The sequence below is a fragment of the Balaenoptera physalus genome (assembly GCF_965194825.1).
Source record: "Balaenoptera physalus genome assembly, chromosome: 6".
Taxonomy (NCBI): Eukaryota; Metazoa; Chordata; class Mammalia; order Artiodactyla; family Balaenopteridae; genus Balaenoptera; species Balaenoptera physalus.
In genome coordinates, this window is record NC_138885.1 from 77,161,798 (window position 1) to 77,181,209 (window position 19,412).

The 19,412-nt window shown below is 35.1% G+C and overlaps 1 protein-coding gene and 1 long non-coding RNA gene across 3 annotated transcripts in view; one reads left to right on the forward strand and one right to left on the reverse strand.

Annotated features, from left to right (window-relative positions):
* Positions 1-775: 775 nt before the first annotated feature.
* Positions 776-11,548, reverse strand: LOC309663230. 2 transcript variants are annotated; one of them, XR_014265159.1, is made up of 3 exons: positions 11,371-11,544; positions 11,057-11,136; positions 776-7,974 (listed from the first exon to the last, which is right to left on the reverse strand). It is a non-coding gene; the product is annotated as an uncharacterized lncRNA (long non-coding RNA). The 2 variants fall into 2 exon arrangements; XR_014265160.1 differs by lacking the exon at positions 776-7,974 and adding an exon at positions 8,287-10,341 and having other exon boundaries at positions 11,371-11,548.
* Positions 11,549-11,924: 376 nt separating this feature from the next.
* The window catches only part of ZNF804A (zinc finger protein 804A), a 302,946-nt gene continuing 295,458 nt past the window's right edge, over positions 11,925-19,412 (forward strand). The window contains exon 1 of the mRNA XM_082466672.1: positions 11,925-12,222. Within this exon, the coding sequence (XP_082322798.1) occupies positions 12,112-12,222 (111 nt within the window). The 5' untranslated portion in view covers positions 11,925-12,111. The remainder of the gene's footprint in view (positions 12,223-19,412) is intronic.

Below are 19,412 nucleotides of genomic sequence, written 5' to 3' on the forward strand. Positions count from 1 at the left end.
TGAAGTTTTTGTGTAATTGTACATATGTGTCAGATATTTTGATATTGAATTTTAAAACAGCATTTATATTGTAATATTTTGATTTGACACCATACTGTTGATCAGTATCCTTATAATGAGTCCTCTCATTATTATTATCTACTTAAGATACTGTACTCTTGTAGGCTAATTTTGTATAACTTAAGATAAAATTTGAAACAGTTTACTTAAGTTGTCTAACGATCATCATTATTTGACCAAAAGGCGAGAAAGTGAGCTTAAATGATCAGGGGATACTATGCCATGTGTGTATTATGGAGTGGTGACAACAATCAAAATCTCTTTGCTCTGCTTGAAAAGACTATGGTTATGACTTCAGTTGCAGAGTTCTTAGACACTGTAGCTCTGTTCAGAGAAAGAATCTGCTGCGGTCAGAACTCTGGCTGTGCAGGTGTAAGGTTATCAAAATGTGCTCCCGAGACCAGGAATCAGCAGCCTCAGCATCATCTGGGAACCTGCTAGAAATGCAAATGATTGAGCCTTACCTAGGACCTACCTACTGAATCAGAAACTCTGTGGTTGGATCTAGAAATCTGTGTTTTCACAAGTCCTCCAGGTGATTCTGATGCAGGTTAAAGTTTGAGAACCACTAATCTACAGTTCGGAGTATAGCTTTTAGTCTCAGCTCTGAGGCTATGAGTCAAAGTAAAACAAATTATTGCAAAGAGTAGTGGCCCTTAGTTAATGCTAAAACACTGATTATTAAAATTAAGACAAATGTTTCATATAGCAGATACTCTTTTTTTTTTAGCGACTTATGATTAAGGTTGGGCAATAGTAGTGAGAAATCTTCCCAGTAGGGGTTGCAGTCAAAGATAGCTGGATCCAACAAACATCTCTGCCACAAAACAAATTCCCATCAGAATAGTATCCCTAAAAGTTAAAATATTAAAATCAAATCAGTGATATTAGGATATAAGTTTTCAAGGCTTAAATTCATTTGCTATATTACACTTACTCTTATGAAAGGGGGAAGATGAATGGGTAAATTGTTTCTCTTAGTCAATCATGAAACCCACACATTAGCATAAGTCATAGGAGAATTTAAAAAAAAATCAGTTCCTCACAATTACATATCTCTAAAATAAATTGCTCCATCAATTTTAGGAATTTGATGTTGTGATACCAATTCTAATTCTCTTTTCTTTCTTTAATAATACAGCTCTTGAATTTTAGTTAGGTATATAGCCAAGCACTACATTCTCAAACCTCCTGTTGCAGCTTTGTGTGACTATATGACAAAATTATAGCCAATTAAATATGAGAAGAGAAGCATCATATGTTAAGAGCCATTCTCTTAAAGGGAAGGGCAATGCTCTCCATTTGCCCTTCTCACCTTTGAATTTGCTGAAACATGTATGCAATGATGGAAGCAAGAGCAGTCATCCTAGATTACAACATGGAAGCTGCATGTGTAGCATGGCAGAACACCAAGGCAGAAGATCCTGAGTCACTGACACTGTTTGTCCTGGACAACTCATACACTGACTACCATGAATGAGAGAAATAAATTATTTTGCTTAAATTTTTGTCTTTCTGGGGTCTTTTTAGAAATCTGATGTTTATTCTCACTAATACACTAGGTAAACCTAATTTACCTCATGTTCTATCGTTCATAAATAGAAAGGCAACACATTTGTTGATATAAAATAAAAATGAAGAGATTTTACCATAGGGAGAAGCATTATTTTAATGCATTTGCTTTTTCAAATACTTGTCCAAATACTTCCTCCACTCCTGTAACTCAGTCAACGGTAATTACTGAGCACATTCTAAGCTCAAGGTACTTTTCAAGGCCCTGGGGATGCAACAGTGAGCAAACCAGACAAAGTTGCTCCTTTTAAGGTGCATTGATATTGCTGGAGGACTGAAAAGGTAAACAGATAAATAAATTAATTGCAGAGGTTAATTTAAATAGGCAGAAAGTTTTCTTAATTTCTTCTAAAATTCTAAAAAAACCCAAACATTATTACATCTCCACTTGTAATCATTACAAATATTATCTTTTAAGAAATGAAGGCTGCCTTCACCCAATCTTCCTGACTCTTGCCCCCAAACCACTCAACTTAATATTGACAGTGTTAATCAGTATTAAGTTTCTGTTGCATATCCAGTCTTTCTGCCTTTCCCCTATGCTTATCAATAGCCATCTGTTTATTTGTCTGTAAAAATACATATGCTAATTTATTTACACCAAAATAAAACCGCACTGTAGTTATTAGTCTTGATGTTCTTGGATGAAAATCCTACATAATAGAGACATAACTATTTTTTAAGAATTGATCTCTAATATACCATTGCAAGCATTTTTATTAATTTCTGCTATTTATGCTCCTTTATAAATATATGGATTGTTTTTAAATTTTAGGTATTACAAATATTCTGCAGGGAAGACTTTGTGCTTATATTTTTATCTCTTCATGATATTATTTCTGTGTAATAGTCTGCAAGAAGTAGAATGGCTGAGTCATGCAACATGTACTTTTTCCAGTTTTATGAACAAAACCAAATTACACTTCAAATAGTTGTACCAATTTATATTACAACTAACCTTAAAAGACTAGTAAATGCTATCAATCTATTTTTATTTTGAATGGTCTGATAGAAAAAGTGAGTCAACAACCTCTCATGTTTATTCACATTTCTTTTGCGAATTATTCCTTTATATATTTCGCTTATTTCCCTAAGACTTTTTGCTTTATAAATTTTGCTCTTATGTTATTTGGTGCATAAATGTTTGTGAATGTAATATTTTCTTCATCAGTTGTACTCTTCAATGTTTATGGCCTTAAATACTATTTCATAGGGTAGAAGTGGTTTCTTTCTGTTTGCATTTTCTTATTTATATTCATCCATCTCTTTACTTTCAAATTTTCTATCACTTTAGATTTAGACATGTTGCTTGTTAGAGTTTATAATCTGAAAATCTTCACCTTTCTTAGGATGATTTAAATTATTCCCATTCATTGTGAAAACATAAATGTTTGTCAGATGCCTAATGTTTCTTCTTTTCTTATTATTTGTTATATTTTTATGATTTCTCATTTTCTCATCTTTACATTTTCTAGAGTGAAAAAATTTAATATATTTTCCTAGAACTTAATAATTAGTAAAGATATCTTTTTTTCCTTCATGTAAAGGAAAATTATCACTTAAAATATGAACATCTACAAAAATATTTAAATAAAAGTAATCATAGTTTTACTATTGAGAGATTTCTCTATTAACACATTGTTGTAATATCATGAGGTCACATTTTTGTATATATTTTTGTGTGCATTGGGCTATTCTTTTGTATATATAGATGCAATTTTATATCTGCCATTTTTATAACATTACCTTCATTGTCATATTTTTATGACATTAAAATATAATATTTGCAATCATATATCTTTTGGATTACTTGTATTGTTTAACCATTTTTCCATTGTTTACATTTTATGTTGTTTATGGTATTTGTCTATCACACATAATTGAAAAACAAATATCTGATTTCTTCCTTAAGATTTCTAACTAGAATTCAGGATCTTCATGTACATGTTTAAAACTTGAATGTTGTGGATTCAGTTAGTTATAAAAATCCAATTCATACTAACTGAACTTAAATAACTAATTTTATCACACGGGTTCTGAGTGGTCACATAGAAACATGTGAAAGCAAGCACATCTTAGGAACAGGTCTGTAGGAATATTCCCCATTCTTAATCTCTATAGAAGAAGGGTACATTGTGGCAATAATGTCCACCACTTCTTCCTAAGCTTCTTAGAGTCCAGGCACACAAAATATTACTGGCCCATCATGAAACTTAGTATGAGATTCCTGGACTTGCTTGGTTCAGGGGCCCACCATGGAACAATCAACTTTAGTAGAGAAGTAGGTGGTTTGATAGACAAGTTAAAGCTTTGTAGATGGTGAATGGGGGTGAGGTTTATGATACATATTTTCAAATTTATTTTCATGAATATTATACTACTAATATTCCCATCTGAATTATATGAAGTCTCCATTTTACCATCACCTCATAATCCGTGTGAAATATTTATTTATAAATCAATTTGATAAGTTAATAAAATGCATATAGTTTAAATTTATGTTTATTTGGTTCTAAATCAATATGACCATATGTAAACTTGAAACCTCAGTGAAAATGTCTACATCCTCTTCCTCTTATTAGCAAAAGGTTTGCTAGAGAAGAGGGGAGTTCAAGTATATATAAGTTGTGTTGAGGGACAGTATTGAGTCTTGATCTTCTATTATATTCTTAAATCTGTTCACATCTGTTTTATATACAGCAATATTTCCACAAAATTTCTCTCATACAAATAGCACACATGCCTGGTTTCTTAGCTTGGTTGCAGAATTTATTTTTTGTAAATTCTTTACAGTCTTTTTGGTATATTCCAGAAACTGCTTTTTCAAGGTCACCAATGACTTTCAACGTGTCCAACTTAAGATCACCTCTCTGATCTCATCCTACCTGAGCTATCAAGAGTATTCCTCATAGTTGATCATTCTCTCCTTAAATTCGACTTTTTTTTTTTTTTTTCTGTAAGGAAGAGCTTCCAAGGCATCATGTTCACTTGGTTTGAGCACCGTTGGCAGCTCATTCCCTGTCTCCTATTAAAACTGCTTTTCATAAAGTCAACTCTGACCTGTCCTGGAGTCCTCTATCTATCTATCTACATGTGCTCTCATGTGATCTTATACAGTCCCATGCCTGTAAATGGCACCAATATGCCATTCTTAAATGAATATCGGATCCTGACTCCAGACTCTATACCTGGCCACCTCTATTCTCTCCACTTGTACATCTAAAAGTCATCTCAAACTTGTTAAAAATTAATCTAAATTTTAGCATTTCCCCTAACCTTCTTCTCTCTAGATTTCCCCATCTCAATAAAATGCACCAGTAACCTTCATTTGCTCAGATCAAATTCTCAGTTATTCTGTATTAGTCTTTTCATCACTCCACATCCAACCTATCAGTAAATCTTGTCAATTAAAGTTTCAAAGCATTTCCCAAATTCATTCCCTCATCCCCATCACTACTCACCATTGTAGACAAATTGCTTTCATTTTGGTATCTTCCCAATATTCCCCCTGCTTTCATCTATCTCCTATAATTCTTCACATACTAACTAGGTGATATTTGTATCTTCCTCCCTCTTTTTCTTCATTCTTTCCTTTTTTCTTTTTCTTTTCTTTTCTTTTTTTTTTGTTTTCTGTTTTCTTACCCAGATGTGTGTATGTGTATGTATATAAGTCTTCTTTTTTCATCTACTTCCCTAGATTTTTTCCTTCTCTTCTAATTCTTTCTTCTCCCTCATACCTGACATTCAAGTATGTTAACAACCTACATATACCCTTACTTATATTCATGTCTGCTTATTTTACAAATATATACACATTCTTGTTTTTTTAATACAAAACCAGATCCTATTTAATACTGTTCTTTCATTTGTATGCTACATTTCTTATACATTAAAACAACTAGGTAATAATACCAAATCAATGGGTACAGATACAGTTTATTATATTATTAGACACAAAGTCTACCCTGACTAATGATTATTTCCTTTGTTTCCAGTGTTTTTAATAACTATGAATAATTAAACAATGTTGCATTAAGTATTCTTGTGAATATCCTTTTATTCTATGTAGAGAGTCCCAGGAATGCAATGGCTAGGTCAAAAGTTATATGCAATTTTAATGTTAATAGATGTTGCCAGATTGCTTTCCAAAAAGACTGTAAAACATAGGAATGTAATAATTGCTCAACTTTTTCTTGACTTACAATAATATATGTTAATGTTATTCCTTCTGGTAAATTAGACGTATAGCATCCAATTATATTAATTTCTTTGGCAACATATTAGAAATGTGGCTTTGACTCTAAAATTAGCATTTTTCTGGCATCTATCCCAATTTTACTTATTAGAATTGAAAAGTAAAGGAATAAAAAGGTAAAATCCATTATCAGTATCAGATAAATAGACTGGTCAATAGGTGACCTACCATTATTTTAAGACATGTGAAAGAACTGCATAATATAAATTGTTTAATTTACTTCCTAGGGTTAAACCCAAGCAAAATTATAAAAGTTCTCTCTGATTGTTTACATTTGTATCAATTTCCACAATTTCTGCATGTCCCCCAGCTATTTAAGACATACATCCTGAAGTAGGAAATTAAAATGGTGCTCTGTTCTGCCAGGGCTGATCAATATCAGCTCTAGAAAAGTTGCCAAAGAATCAGAGAAATTAAAGCTTGAAAATACATAAGATCATATTTGGCTTATTCCCTTTCTTTTAGAGGTGAAATAACTGAAGTTAAGGAAATTGAATCACTACTTGACCATATTCCATGGTTGCTTTAGTTGGACATATCTTAAAGTGGTTTCTAGTTAGGTATTAACTGTGATAGTGTCTACCAAATTTAAGTTCAATATATCGATTATTAGGTGCCTTTTTGTTTTTAACAACTCTGTAATTCAGATGTCTTATAATCAGTGGCTTCTTACAGTTAATTGGCAGTGTGTTTTATTTATAGTGGAGATAAAAAGAATATATCTTACAATTGACAGGATATCAGATTTCTCAAAATACAGTATTTGTTTTTAACAGGCCCCACATTTAAATCCAGCAGATCTGAGATACAGAAACAGGAATAGGGAGATTGGACTACTTTTAGGTAATAATTAACTAATAATTACCTTAACAAGTCACCATCTCTTTTCAAATCATACCATAATAGTATCAGCTTCAGATAAGGTCAGTAATGGTTATTCAATACTTATCCCATGACTAGCATATACCAGTTTTCTCATAGTTGAATAACATATAGATCCTTTTTAAAAATTCTCTAGCATAAATTAAGTTCACTAGTGACATACTGAAATATGTTAACATCAAACTAATTATAAAACCCCATATGCTTATAACTCTTATGTAAATACAAAACAAAAAACAGAAATCAAATAAAAATACAACAGACAAAATATCCAAATTTGCAATCTTAATTTAATACAACAGATGACGTTGCTTTGCTGAAACCAAATCCTATCTCAAAACATGAATGTGTTTATGAGTATTTGTGTCAATACTGATCTAAGTATGCCTGATGATTATAGTGATATGGGTACTGTATGGTGATATAGTTCTCCCACCACTTTTCTCCATTTTATGCCACACCTTTGTTCATACAGCATGTCATGACATCATTTGAACACATTTTAAAATAAACAAAACATTTATGTTAAGTTCCTAGATTTTTCCTCATTAGTCCAAAACAATAAAAGCAATAAATAATACTTGACACCAATGTGATCACAAACATGAATGCAAACACAAGAGATACATAGTGACAGAACTGAGTTACAGATTATTGTTAGATCATTATAGTAAAAAAAAGGAAAGTTCTGAATCCCAATAATATACTCTGTAACCGCTAACATTACATCACAGACACAGTTGAATAACACTGGAATATGCTTTTTTTTTTTTTTTAAATGATATAAGAACGGGAACTTGGTTCACAGAAGCTCAGAAGCTCAGGTAAGGCTGAGTTTCTGGGACCCAGAAGTTGATTTGTGGATAGTTCACTTTAGCAATGGGAAGTTATCCAGATAGAGTAAAAGCATTCAGAGATTGTAATGACAGGAAGTAGGAAGTCCAGTCATGCGAAGGTAGCAACGTATGGTCTCAAACATCAGTTGGCAAACTCAGGGAAGTTTTACTTCCCTCTGGAAGAACTGGACAGAGGGAATCACAGCAGGGATTCAGGATGGAGGGGTCCAGCTGCTGGTCTGGGAAAGAAGGCAGGACCTTGGTTTTACATTTCATGGCAATAACTTTATCCTGAAATTCTGTGTGAGCCAGTAACAGGTCAGGAACAATGCTCAGTTGCTGTGCAGAAACCTGGTACCCAGCTTTGGGCTAAGCAAGGTAAAATGAGGAACAAGGAGTGAGGTAAATTAGTATAAGCACAGAGCATACGGGATCTTGATTTGAATCACAATGGTAGAAAGGGGAAAATTGAAGGGGAAACTGCACCAGTAGAAAGGGAAAATTGAAGTATAGTGGTGGCAAAAAATGAACTGCAATTTTTTTTTAGAGTAATGTCAGTTACTTAAAACGTTTATGTTTAATTTATTAATTGTAATTTTTTCAGCTGGTAAGTTGGTAATTAAACCCAAGTGATCTATAATGATCCCATAAAATATTTTTTAAAATTTTATGATTAAGAAATATTGATTCTGCATGTTTACAATAGCAGTTAGATGTTTAACCTAATATAAATTTTCTAAGTCTTTGAAAGGGAAATCTTTTATTTTTTAAATTAAGAGTGGCATTGTTCTATAGAAATAATCAATGCCAAAATGGCTACTAATAACATAAATCAGAATTGTTTGAAATAATGGGAACAGACCATGGATATCAAAGAGATTGTAACACAATAGGAAATTTGAAGATGCTTACTTATGTACTTACTTCCTTTGCACCATGACAAAAGGAAAGACATGGGAACAGCAAGATGGGAGGTCACAATAATTTGTCACTGTTTACTGATTTTAATTTATTGCCACAGAAAGGTATGATTTCTCTCTGAGATGATGGGGAAGTCCTGATTTCCTACTTGACTGCTCTCTTAATTTTTAGCAAAATTCAAATGAAAAAAATTATTTCATATTTTAATAGAGGAATTCCATTATGCCTAGGAGTTGTTTGTTGTAATTAGAAGCCAGAACGCACATGGTGGTGGCTTATTTTTCTCTTGAATTTTAAGGTTGATGTAATGAAGAGTCCACTAGCAACAGAGCTCATTGGTAATGGCATAATGAATATCATATAGTGTGATTAGTAGTTTTATTTGAATGACCGTTACAGTATAGATATGGCTACTCAATTGAAATGAGGGTAAACAAAAGGAATCTGCATTCTCTTCTGATATATGTCTGTGCAAGTTCAAGGTGTAGGTATAGAATCTTGCTGATTACACTCAGCATTAGGTAATGTTGAGACAGATTACTTCATGTGTAGTGAAACAATGAGGATAAATTTTATGTAAAAAAATTTACATTCCTTTTTTAACTGTCAGCATCCTTAATGTATTAGCAACAGACCTATGGTGTGTTTACTACCATTTATACACAGGTTTAGATACTGCAGTCAAAAGCTACCCCATCATATCATAAAGCTTGTAAGTGGCAAAGGTAGACTATTCTGACAGTAAAGTGAATCTTTTCGGAGATTATTTCACTAAAGTTGGTTTTTAGGATATATACATCATCATATACATGTATGTATATCATATATATGGTATATATTATATATCAACTTTGCCAGTAGAAACACAATATGGCATCCCATATAGACGATATTCTGTTCCATGGGATAATTCAAGTAACTGTGGTTCCTGTTTCCTGAACTGGAAATTGAGCTTCATGATGTACATACAGATCTGAACATTTTGTCAGAAGTATTTTGAAAGAAAAATATTGCAAAAAACCTAGCTTAGATTATTGTGACTTATACACACAAGAAATCTATATTATCTGATTCTTTCACATATGGGCCATCTTCCATTTCCTTAGGAGATTCCTTGGTTTGGTTCAGTAAAAATGAAGATTTTATCTCCTGTATAATAATTGCAAGTTTTCAAAACTTCAAAAGACATAATGAAAATCATACAGGTCATGAGTTGTTCCCAAGGTGATATGTACAGAGAATCACTACAGTCTCAAAATATAAATTAAAAATAACTCTAATGAAAGGAGCCAAAATGGATTTGATTTGCACACAGTATTTGATGACGATCACTTAAATTTTTTTTTCTAATAAGATTGTGTTCATACTGAATTGTAACAAATTATTAGGCGATCTGTTCCACAGAGTATAGAAGTTTTGTAAATTCTTGCTTTCTCTTTCTCCCAAGACTTCCAGACTCCCCCAAGTGGATATCTGAGAAATTTAGCCAAGTACCTCTAAATAACTCTGACACTTCATAATGAGCTTTGATAAATCCATACCAACTTTTTTTCTTTCTTTGAATTGAAGCAAGACACATGGAGAATTTCCCTTAGATGAATCTAGCACTTCCCTCTTTCACCCCTGTAAGTTACAAATTACTCACATGACTATTGTCTCTTATAAATACTCTTTTTCTCTTTCTGTTCTTCCTCTTTCAAAGAGTGAAATCGAACTGGCAGATTCATTTAAGGACCATATTGTGGTTTGCAGAGTCACTGCTATGTAGAATCATATATATGGGACACCCAGAATGGACTGTCTTGAAATCCTGACCTTCAAATAAAAAAGATCAACACAATTTATATCAAAGTGCAGTATGCTCTGACGCAGGAGCAGCAGAATGCCTGGAATCTGCTTTAACCAATTAAGCCATTCAAGGCAAGAGGAAAATAAAGCCTTCAGTAAATCCATTGAAGCCACCATCTCCCAGCCTCCCACTGCCTGTTATCGATCTTTTTAAGTGCGGACTAATGAGTCGTATATACATCTGATGGGATGCTCTCACCGTACCACCTCCGAGGAGTTAAACTTACACAAAGAATCAACTGGGTGAGAGGGACGGTGGCAGGGCACATCTAGGCCGATGGCTACTTTGGCCCCTTAAAACCTAGCGCGATGGTTTCTCTTCAGTGAACGCAGCAGACCCCATCCCCTACTTTCCTAACGAGCCCATTAGTTCCTTTGCGGGAGATTTTCCTTTCAGGTCGCTTCTAGGGCAAACGCTTTTGTTCGCTACTACTCTCTGTGGTGGGAAAAGAACTGTAGAGAAACGCAAAGCAATCTCGTGGCAGCAGCTTCTTTGCGGCAAAGCATCCCTTTCCATTCAGCTTTGGCAATTTAGCAGGAACCTAGGTTCTCAGGGGACGTGGGTGAGGGGAACTCTGGGTCGAGGAACACATAAGCCAAGAATCTCTGTTGTTACCTTCTATCCATTTCACTTGTATCCCCACAACTACCCCTCCCCGCCCCCCAAACTATCAACACAAACCTTTATAATCTCTACAAATGGGTGGTGGGTGGAGGGACATTTTCTTCCTCTAAGATTCGGAACAGGATCCAGCCTCCATACTAAAACCACATTAAAAACAAATAAGATCAAATAAGCTAAACGCAATGGGTAGTAACTATTTCAAGAGAGAAGCAGCTGCTGGCACCTGCCTGGATACGCGGCAGTTGCAAGCGCTTGGCTTTTCGTGCTGAATTATTAATTTATTTACCCCCACCCCCCCAACGTCCCCTCCCCCTTCCCCGACTGCTAGGCAAGAAATCTCCGTGTCTCTACATTTTCCCCTCCGCCCCCACCTTACAGGAGTCTCCCACTTTTCGGTCTCGGGCCGCTCTGCCGCCCGCTCGCGGTGGCCTTCGAGTCCCTGGCCCTCTGCCGCCGCGGCGCTGCGCTGGGGGGCGTCCCGCTCGCCGCACGCTCCCACTCGCGCCCAGACCGGCGCTGCCGTGGGTCCCGGCGGCGGCGGGGGAGGGCGGAGGGAGGCCGCGGGTGACAGATGTACTCCTCTGACAGCTCTCAGTATCAGCCCAGTGGCTCCCTGCTATTGGCTCAGTGCAATGGACCGGCAACGCCGCTCAATATAATAACACTCATGCCTGCCAGCAGCAGCAACTCCGAGTGCTGGCACCGAGAGCGGGGGATGCTGCTGCCGCCGCCGCCGCCGCTGCCGCTCGGGCGGCTCCCGCTGCCCGGCTCCGCTCGGCCGCGCCGCCGGCATTGACTGGCGCTCCGCTCCCGGCTGCCTGGCCGGCCCCTCCCAGCCCGGGATCCTCCCGCGGGGCGAATCGCCCTAAGGCGAATTAGGAGAGAAACAGAGCCTGAGACGGACTGCGCGGCGAGCATGCGGAGGCGGAGGAACCTCGGCGCGCACGGCAGAGGCGCGTAGTGAGCCTGTCTCCGGCGGACGTGCGAGAGAGGCGGTGGTTCGCCCTCGCGGCCGGTTCCTAGCCCACCCTCCCCGGGCCCCGGCGCGCTGCGGCTGCGGGCGCGGGGTGCCTGGAAGCGGCGGCTGCGGTGGAGGAGGCGGCGGCTGCTCCATGGAGTGTTACTACATTGTCATCAGCTCCACGCATCTCAGCAACGGACACTTTCGCAACATAAAGGGAGTTTTCCGGGGCCCTCTCAGCAAGAACGGGAACAAAACTCTGGTAATCGCTTCTGTTTTCCTCTCTCTCTCTCTCTCTCTCTGTCTCCTGTTTAAGGGGACATTTGGAGGATTGAGGTTACTGTGAGGGTTTGGGGGTGTCACAATTCAATTTGGTTTATAATATATTCATTTATTTGTCTTGTGGGCGTGCGGTGAGAATTTGGTGTAGAAAAAGGCAGGAATCTCAGGGAAGCTGAGATCCATGGCTTTGGTTGACACTTTCCCAACGCTCGGGACCCTCCACCTCACTCCGTCCTGGTGAAGATTACCACGGTTTCTCTTTATTTGAAACAAATTATGTCAACAGGAACTCATCTTAAGAAAGAAAAGAAAATAACCCTAACCCCAAGTGACCCTATAGCCTCTGTCGCTTTAGGAAGCTGAAGGTAATGAGGATGTGTGGGTGTCTCTCGTGGAGGCGGGGGACCATGTGACTGGTGGTGCGGGGCAAGTGGCGGGACTGAGTGATGGTCTCAGAAGGAGTTTGTGTTCCGGCTGTCTCCGGAAGGGCTGGCAGCAAACTTCTCTAGTGAGAAGTTGTCAGTAACAAAGCTTAACTGAGTGCCTCCAGAACCCCATGCCGTCAGCTTTAAGCTATTCACTCAAAAGAGGTTGGAGATAAGTGTGACGGGTGGGCACTCTGACACAGTCAGAGCCACAGGGAAAAACGTGCTAGACAAACAGAGCCCGTGCGGTCCTGGGAGGTTCTCACTGGACCACCGAGCTTCTCTTTCAGCATTCTAGTAGGAAAAGGACTCCTGATTGGTGAGAGATGTGCTGAGCATTGAGATAGTACAGGGTGATGGCCCTTACTTTTTCTTTCATACCCCCTCTTAGCTACAAAACCTCCCTGCAGAACTGACTCCCAAGTCTTGGTATCTCCTGAGCACTATACACCCAATAACGAAAAAGGGAAGTAGAGAGAAGGCTCATTAGGCTAAGTACTGCAAACAGAGTAGAGCCGAGTAAGGTGGTAATATGCAGATGTATGCATCACTAAAGTCTGGGTCTATTAGCAAGCAGCACCCCGTCCCCCCTTTTTAACAAAGTGATTACGAGCTCTGAATAGGTAGAGTAGAAGTTTAAGGACAGACTCAATTAGTCCAAAAGTAAATACAGTATTCTTAATCTATTTTCTTTCTATATCTTAAAATATGATTCTACATAAATTTTTTTCTAAATGTGCTGTGCATCTGTCTTCCAAGAATGAAAAGTTCTCTTCTGAAGTTTTAAGTGAATTCTGACATTGATGTGATTCATTGGATTATTTTCTTTTTTCCCTTGAATCTCTTGGACATCCTCCTCTCAGCTCATTTAAGACTCAAAGAAGTAGGGTTAATTTATCGCTTTTATTATTGTCCTGGATAAGATTGTTTACTGTTGTTGTTGATCAAAGAAAATACTCTTCTGTGGTCTTCCTTAGTGGAGTACTATACAGAGCAATAGGCACAGGCTAAGGTAATTATGGAAAATGTTCTGGCTAGACTTAGAGAAGTCAACTATATGTGAAGGTAATTTGGGGGAGGGGAAGCGCTTCGTTTTAAAAAAAGTGTGCACTGGTTTGTTTTTTAAATCAAGTTTCACTTATGAGAAAAGGCAAACTTATTGACTGAACAAGATCTCATCTCCATAGTTATAATAATGGTGTAGGTAATAAAGCCACAAAATAGAAAAAAATATGTTTATTTGCCAAACCTCAACTTGTTAAAATTCTGGTAATCTTGATTCTTAAGTCAACCTTGGGCTTCCATAAATGATTGAACTTGCTTAAGCTGATGTTTGTTGTCTGATGGAAGTTGATTTGTTCTTTATCACTCATATTGACAAAAGGTAAGTTAAACTGTAGATCTGCCAGTTTAATCTTCAAATTAAAATAAGTGTTAAAGAGCAGCTACCTAAATGAGATGAATAAATCTAAGTATATGCAAATGTCAGAAGCAACAAACTGGGATAAAAAGTCTTAGAAATAGTTCCTATCATATTTTATTTATGGTAAAAGGACTTATAGGGACTTCATAGCTAATCCTTCAAGATTGTGTTTACAAACTATCCATGTTAGTGTTTCCTGTGCAAGAGATTTACACCGACTGAAATGATGTAGATTTTTCATGTATGGTTCCACTATATTTGAGACTATTACTTTAAAAAGTAATATATGTCATGTGTGGGTTTTCTATGTCTTTTGATGATTTTGTTATTGAAGAGAATGAGATTTATGCCTGTCTATAACAGAAGAGCTTCTAAATATATTCATAAATGAATTTTTTAATTAAATAATTTTCTATACTTATCTAAAAATGTATTTTTTACAGCAAGTAGGATGCTATGAAGATTTATTATAAGCTAAAACTTACTATAAGCTAAAAACAGAAAACTGAACCTAAAACTTCTCAAAAATAGCAACCTTAATAAGAAACACAAATATTATCTTAAAAATATATATATTCCACAATTTGAATATTTTCAAGTAAGGATTTATGGTTGTCATGTTTTTAATCCCAGTTTTATAGAGTAGTAATTATGAGATCTTTTTTACTTTCTTGTCTATTTGATTTTGACATATTGTGAACTTTGCCTTTGAAGACATCATCACATTTTTGCATTTTGAAATGTGTATTAAGTTAAAAGAATTTTAGTGAGTGGTTTTTTTTTTTTTTTCTTATTTCAGGAGAGCACAACTTAAAACATAAAATCCATTGAGGGATTTTTCCAAAGAAATTCCAATTAGTTTTCAACCACTGGATAACTAATGGATATTCTGAACATTTTTAAAATTCATATTTTTAAAACATTTTCTAGTCTTTAAAATTATTGAACTGATTTAAGATAGGCTGTAACTGTTAATACAGTGTTCTTTCAAGAATTAGAAGTTACCTATAGAATAAATTTACTTACAGAATAAAACTCATTGTTTACTGACCTTGGTTAATCGCTTTAGTCCTAAATCCAGAATGTAGTCCTGCTACTCATACTGAGGATATTATCAAAATGTACAGACCTTTCCATAGATCATATTATGTCACTCACACAATAAAATTTTAAGGATACTTAAAGATTAAGCCTACTGTTAATCTTGATCCTATTCCTGGGCTTTTAAATATATTCCTTTTCACAATTTTAACTGAAAATACGCAAATCTCCATTTTGCAAGGTCTTACCATCAAAGAGAAAGTTCACTCTACTTGCGATGATTTCTGTTATAAATAGCATCATATGTGTGATATAGCTTTAATTCCATGGAATAAGAAATAAGCTAATATTTTATTAGTGCTCCAGAATATGTCTGAATAAGTTACGTCGTTTAATGACAATGAATAAAGTTTACAATCCATGTATTCTTATTGTTTTTCCTTAGATTATCCCAAACCACCATTGTGTATGCATCTGTTTATTAGATAGAGACATCTTGTTATATTTATGTTTTGCAGTTGATCCACAAAAGTTTTTTTGCCCTAATTATATATTTTTAAAGTTTTAATACAAAATATTAAAATATTTTATATATACTTTAATGCAGAATTTAAATATATATTTAACCACTTTTAATATGGAATTTGGAGTTTGTGGAACTTTGGAAATCATTACTAATTTGTTTATTACTTCTGTTAGTTGGTCAGCATTTTTATATTTCACAAGAGTATTATGTCTGTTTAAAGACTATGAAATTCAAAAAGAAGGAGTGCTGATTTGAGGTCAGGCAGTGAGTCAATATTATAATGCAGATTTCCTGACTCTAGACATATTTCCTTTATAATTTATATACTAAATTAGGGAATCCATAGAAATTGGTATGATAATATAGATACTGATAAAGAGATGGTATTGGTGTCATCTATTGTTTGAAGGCACTCTACTTTTCCACTTGCCTTTAGGTGTGGAGAAATAGTGCCAGACTCACAGAATAATTTGAATTCAAATTTATTTTATTTCTTATCCTCCAATATGTGAACATCAATAATTTTTGTCTTGCCTAAGCCCTGTTCCTGAAGGCTGTCCTTCGTTTCCAAAATATTAAGTACCAGGTTTGGCAAGAAAAGATGTATTGATTTATTAATCAGTTATCAACATATTTGTTATTTAGTTCATTCAGATTTATTGAGATGCTTTAATTGCAAAGCACTATTCTAGGCACTGCAGGCTTTGTACTAAGTATTATGCACTAAATGTTATGTTAAGATGTATTCATGGATGCTCTGTTCATTTTGAATATGTTGAAAAAATATTCACATATTTTGACAAGTTTGCAGGTTTCTTGTCACTCAAGATATTTTCATATGTATTCATTTTGAAAGTATGAAAAAATTCTGGGTTTTTTCCTTTGTGTATCCAGGAACTCACTAAAATTAGGTAGGTCTTTGAAATATATTATATGGACTTTTGTTCTAATTATCATTATCTAATATAACAGTATTTTTCATGTCATTCCCTTACATATTTCTTTATCTCCTACAGTATATAATTTAAAAGGTTTCTGCACTCACTAAAACCCATTTATGTGGCACACTTAAGGTTGTGCATAAGACTAAAGAAACAAGTTGTTGAATTAGTGCTGCTGAAATGTTATCATTGTTAGATTAATATCCTCAAGAAAGGTTAGGGGTGAGGGTGGGTTAGCCATATATATATATAAAATATATGGCTAAATTTCCCCACTTTATAAATTTGGTCATGTAATCAGTTATATATTTTTCCAAGTTTCTTTTACATTGTTATACATTCAGTATTAAAGACCATCTTGTGTCTCACTTTCCTGAACTTAAGGTGACATATATTCTTTGCTATGCTTGTTTTTTATTCTAGCAAAACTTTACAACATGTGTGCTTTCAGAACACATTATTGGAGTAAGGAAAATAAGATTGAAATACTGATATTATGACCTACTCAAAAATGTAAGCAGTATTTTAAGGCAAATGTTGTCAAGTAACATCCGTGATTCTAACATATCTTTTTTAGTTTATCAAATATTATTTAAGTTATTTTTGATAGTTGAAAGTCAAATAGTGACATACTATCTTGTCTTTCCTTTTCAATTATGCACCAATATTTTCTAGTTTATTGATGACTGCTATTACGTTTTTGCTGAAAATACAGATCAACACGAGCGTTGGAGACCACTAATCCAAAGATTTCATATAGTTGTATTTGTATTCAGGACCAAATTCAAGCTGCAGAAGTAGTTTGTTTAGTGTGCACTGTGTTTTAAAGTATTTGGGCTTAAATGCCATTCAAAGGGGAATACACTTCACAGTTTGCTACTGTCTATACTATTTTTTAGTGTTATATAAGTTTTCACTTATTTATAATACCTTCCTGACCAATGAAGGCACTTGAATTTTCCACTTCTTGTTTAGTCCGAGAACCAAATTTTATGTACGGGGAGACAGAAACATTTTCGTCATTCTACCCTTCATGGTACCAACTTTTAGATAGACAGTAGTCTTCCAAAAAGTTTTCTGCATGTTTGTATGTTTCTATACTGTTTATTATGTATTGGTTGAACTGCTTAACCGTATTTTCCAGATCATATATCTAGGATATTATGACCTATCATAATAATTATAATACAGAAACGTGGATTTGAGGATGATGCATTTTTGCATTTTAAAATTGCAGACTTTTGCTCAGACCACAGGTGTTTTTAGTAATTTCTTGTTGTTTTTGGTCTTTTTAAAAATTAATTTTGAATGTAATTTTAGTCTTTATACTTTCGGTAAACATGTTTAGTTCATGTAACATACTTAGAAAATAGTTTTTTGAAAGTATTATACATAGGGGAAATCATACTTTTTAATAAATTAATCATAATACAGTGTTGAAATAATTTTCTCAGCGATCCTGTATAACTGAGATATTACTATTGCAGGCAATTGTTGTAATTAGGAGTTTGAGTAATCCTTCCAGAGAGAAAAAAATAGTTTTAATCTATGGTATACTGCAGCCAAAATTCATAAAGAAATTTTTATATTTATTTTTCACTTTTTTATATTGCAAACTACAATATTAATAATTTTATTAATTCTATTCTCTAAAAATCTTAGCCTGAAACCATTTGATCTGTTTTATCTCATCAAATTATCCTTTGCCTCTGAGAAAATTATTAACATATATACAATATTATGATGTTGTTTTCAACTAGCAAGTTTTCATTAATTTTATAAATGTATTACAGTACACTTCCTAGCACAGTATAAGATAAAGTGGGGTAGTAAATAATTAAAACTCAATCCTAGTTGTCAAAATAACAAAGTCCATTACCTGATGTAGTACTCTGGACTCTTTCATAATGGTTTGGCACCATTAGAAGAAAGTTATGTACATTTCTAAATGTAAGTACATTTAATGTTTTAAATATTTATGATGACAGTGCCATATTCAAATTATAAGAAAACGCTTTTTACTTACATAGCTTTAGAAAAATGAGCTATGCTGAGTGTGATGACTGGTTTTATGTGTCAACCAGAATAGTAGCCAGTTATTTAAACGAACACTAATCTAGGTGCTCTGAAGGTATTTTGTAGATATAGTTAATGTCTGTAATCAGTTGACATCAAGTAAAGGAGATTACCGTCTAATAAAGTGGATGGATCTCATGCTATCAGTTGAAAGACTGTAAGAGCAAAAACTGAGATTCCTTGGTGAAGAAGAAATTCTGCCTCATGACTGCAGCATCAAACCCTGCCCTGAGTTTCTAGCCTACCGACCTGTCCTACAGAAGCCCCACAAACCCACAATCAGAGTCGATCCCCAATTCCTTAAAGCTCTCTTTTCCTCCCTCTCTCCCCTTCCTCTCCATGTATTCCACCCCCCCCCACCTCCCCAATTCTCTCTCCATCTCTCCTGTTGGTTCTGTTGATCTAGACCCCAAACAGTACACTGAGGATCAGTTATTACATCTCTTTTACAATAAGACAACTCAGTATTTGAAATATAAATCATATCTAATTCCAAATGGATTTAACTGGAAATAGGTGAAATTGACGTTGTTAAACTATTTAGGGTTAAAATTGATAGACCTTAATGTGGAATGTTTTTGTTGTTTTATAAAGGAATGTATAATAACTTTATTTTAAATATTTGCCTGGATTACTATGTATCTCTCAATCAATCTCCCTGGTTCCTCCCCAAAAAACTTTTATAAAACTGTAAAATATAGTTATTCTTATCTGTTCAGCGCCAATAGCTAATCATAC